Source organism: Cupressus sempervirens, chromosome 4, assembly GCF_028749045.1.
Source record: "Cupressus sempervirens isolate cs-2001-9-10 chromosome 4, ASM2874904v1, whole genome shotgun sequence".
In the NCBI taxonomy this organism is placed as follows: domain Eukaryota; kingdom Viridiplantae; phylum Streptophyta; class Pinopsida; order Cupressales; family Cupressaceae; genus Cupressus; species Cupressus sempervirens.
Window position 1 is genome coordinate 180,124,275 of NC_143121.1, and position 2,121 is coordinate 180,126,395.

At 39.2% G+C, this 2,121-nt stretch overlaps 1 protein-coding gene across 1 annotated transcript; it reads right to left on the reverse strand.

Annotated features, from left to right (window-relative positions):
• Nucleotides 1-244: 244 nt before the first annotated feature.
• On the reverse strand, nucleotides 245-1,559 carry LOC149560560 (peroxidase 5-like). Its single transcript, XM_089823623.1, has 4 exons — nucleotides 1,306-1,559; nucleotides 1,011-1,202; nucleotides 747-912; nucleotides 245-654 (listed from the first exon to the last, which is right to left on the reverse strand). The coding sequence occupies exons 1-4, from the start codon at nucleotides 1,510-1,512 to the stop codon at nucleotides 245-247; spliced, it is 975 nt and encodes a 324-aa protein (XP_089679749.1). The 5' UTR covers nucleotides 1,513-1,559.
• Nucleotides 1,560-2,121: the final 562 nt, after the last annotated feature.

Genomic DNA, 2,121 nt, shown 5'->3' on the forward strand with positions numbered 1-2,121 from the left:
TGTGATGTTTAAAGATAACTCGTAAATAATGAAACATATAATGAACTGAACTTAAAGTAGCTCCATACACATGGGGCAAAATTATCAGTTGTGTTTGTGGAATCATTGTGCGAGATAAAGAAATTGCAAGCAAATATGTTGGCAAGTATCTGTTATTTTTTCTTTTGTATGAAAGAATTGCAATTAAAGAATGGTACAAAACAATAAAGCAATGGAACTAATCAATTTGCTTTGGAAGAACTGGCTAGTTGGGGACATGGCACTGTTTCCTTATTTCTCCCTTTGATCCTGTCAACACGTCAATTGCACCCATCTTTACCATTGCTCGCCCAAAGTTTCTCCTCCAAATTGTGGGATACTTGGAGTTTATCTTCACCTGTCCAGAGGTGGCATCATTTGACATCAAAGTCTGATCCGACTTGAGCAATCCACGCTTGTATTGCAAACCCTCGTAGTATTTCACGTCCAACTTATTTGGAGTGAGAGGATCCAGTGGAACAACGTTGTCAGTTGAGGCCGAAAGAGGGCATTCTTCCTTCAGCTGAAGAGCATAGTTTGGTTCCAGTGAAGGGTCTTGACCACCTGTCCCGCTGAAGTTGTACAGCCGATCTCCACTGAATGAAGAACAGTGAGATACCCCAATTGAATGTGCCCCTGCAAGAACAGTCAAATTATTAATAAAAAGATATAATCTACAAGGTATTTAATCAATTGGTTAAGCATTATCAGGAGATGTGCATTCCTACCTGAGAGAGTGACCATCTCCTCCTGCGACAATTGCTTTGAAGCAAAAAATTGTGTCAGCTTTTCCACATCAAATGATGGGGCAGGAATATTATCTGTGACCTCTGAGGCGAGAGATATCCTTCCGTCTCTTCGTCCACCTTCAACCGCCCAAAATAATCCACCAGTCTGTTCAATTTCATCCGGTCATGTGATATATGTTAGTCTATATATAATTGCCGCTACATAATCCTGACTTCAATGTTAATATTGTAAATGATACTCACTTGGTATGCACTATCTCTTGCAGCGTATGCTATAACATCGGCACATGAAACCACACTGCCGCATTTGGCTTCCAGTTTGGCCTTAGCTTCATCAATTACTTCATAGCCCCTCAGGCTTGGGTTGTTGACAGGTGAATCCTTCTCTGCTTTATTGTTTGATGTGGAATCAAGTAGAATTGATCCATCACAACCCTGCATTTTATCATGAATTAATGCCGTTAATATATATATTCCAACAATCTTTATCATGAAATTATAGTTAAAAGTAGAGAGTAGTATATCTTAGAACACTTACTCTAACAAAGCAATCATGGAAATGCATCCTTATGAGACCAGCTGCTACACCAGGATTGGCTTTGACAGCCTTAGCAACAGTTTCACTGATGATCCACTCCGCCTCAGGGCATGTTTGAAGATAATATCCGACCTTCAGCCGATCCCCATTAGCTGTATTAGATAAAAGTAATACCAACAAAGGAATAACCAGCAGACTCGCTTCCATTTGATCAAATCGGAGTACTTAAACGCTATCAGAGGAGAGGAGGAAGTTAAAAAATGCTTTTTGTTATGTTGTACAAGGACAGAGGGATGTGGTATTTAACACGATGATCTGCGGATTAGTTTTATTTAGTCAATACGGATTAGGTAATATTATGACCAAGCCTTACTATGTCTGTCCTACTACTATGAACATTTCAAAATATGAGGTGATAGAATTTAATACACTGCTGGTTGGACTCGGCACCTCGGACTTGTCTAGAGTCTTGACACTTTCTTTTCCCAGCTGCTTGCATCTATAGTTTTACTCAATTGAATAACGTATCAGATACAAGCGAACATAAGAATACAATGGAATGCTCGGTCGACAATGAGTTTAGTGCGCGCTTTCATAACCACGTCACTTCGATCACTTGACTCCTTCAAGAGTGGTAGGGACGTCTACGATGCAACTTGTTCAATTAAAATATAAGTTCTTCCACTATTTAACACTTGATGTGGGTGCATATAAGTTACCTTGTATCTATTGGCAGAACGGTATTGGTAATTAATGTATGTATTTGAATAAGTCTTAACAAATTTCATCGAACTGGATGAAAGTGACAATAGACAA

Coding starts and splice junctions, on each gene's coding strand:
- LOC149560560 (XM_089823623.1), bottom strand. CDS start 1,512: ATGGAAGCGAGTCTGCTGGTTATTCCTTTGTTGGTATTACTTTTATCT. Junction 1,203..1,305: donor TCCATGATTGCTTTGTTAGA/GTAAGTGTTCTA, acceptor GATAAAATGCAG/GGTTGTGATGGATCAATTCT. Junction 913..1,010: donor CAAGAGATAGTGCATACCAA/GTGAGTATCATT, acceptor GAAATTGAACAG/ACTGGTGGATTATTTTGGGC.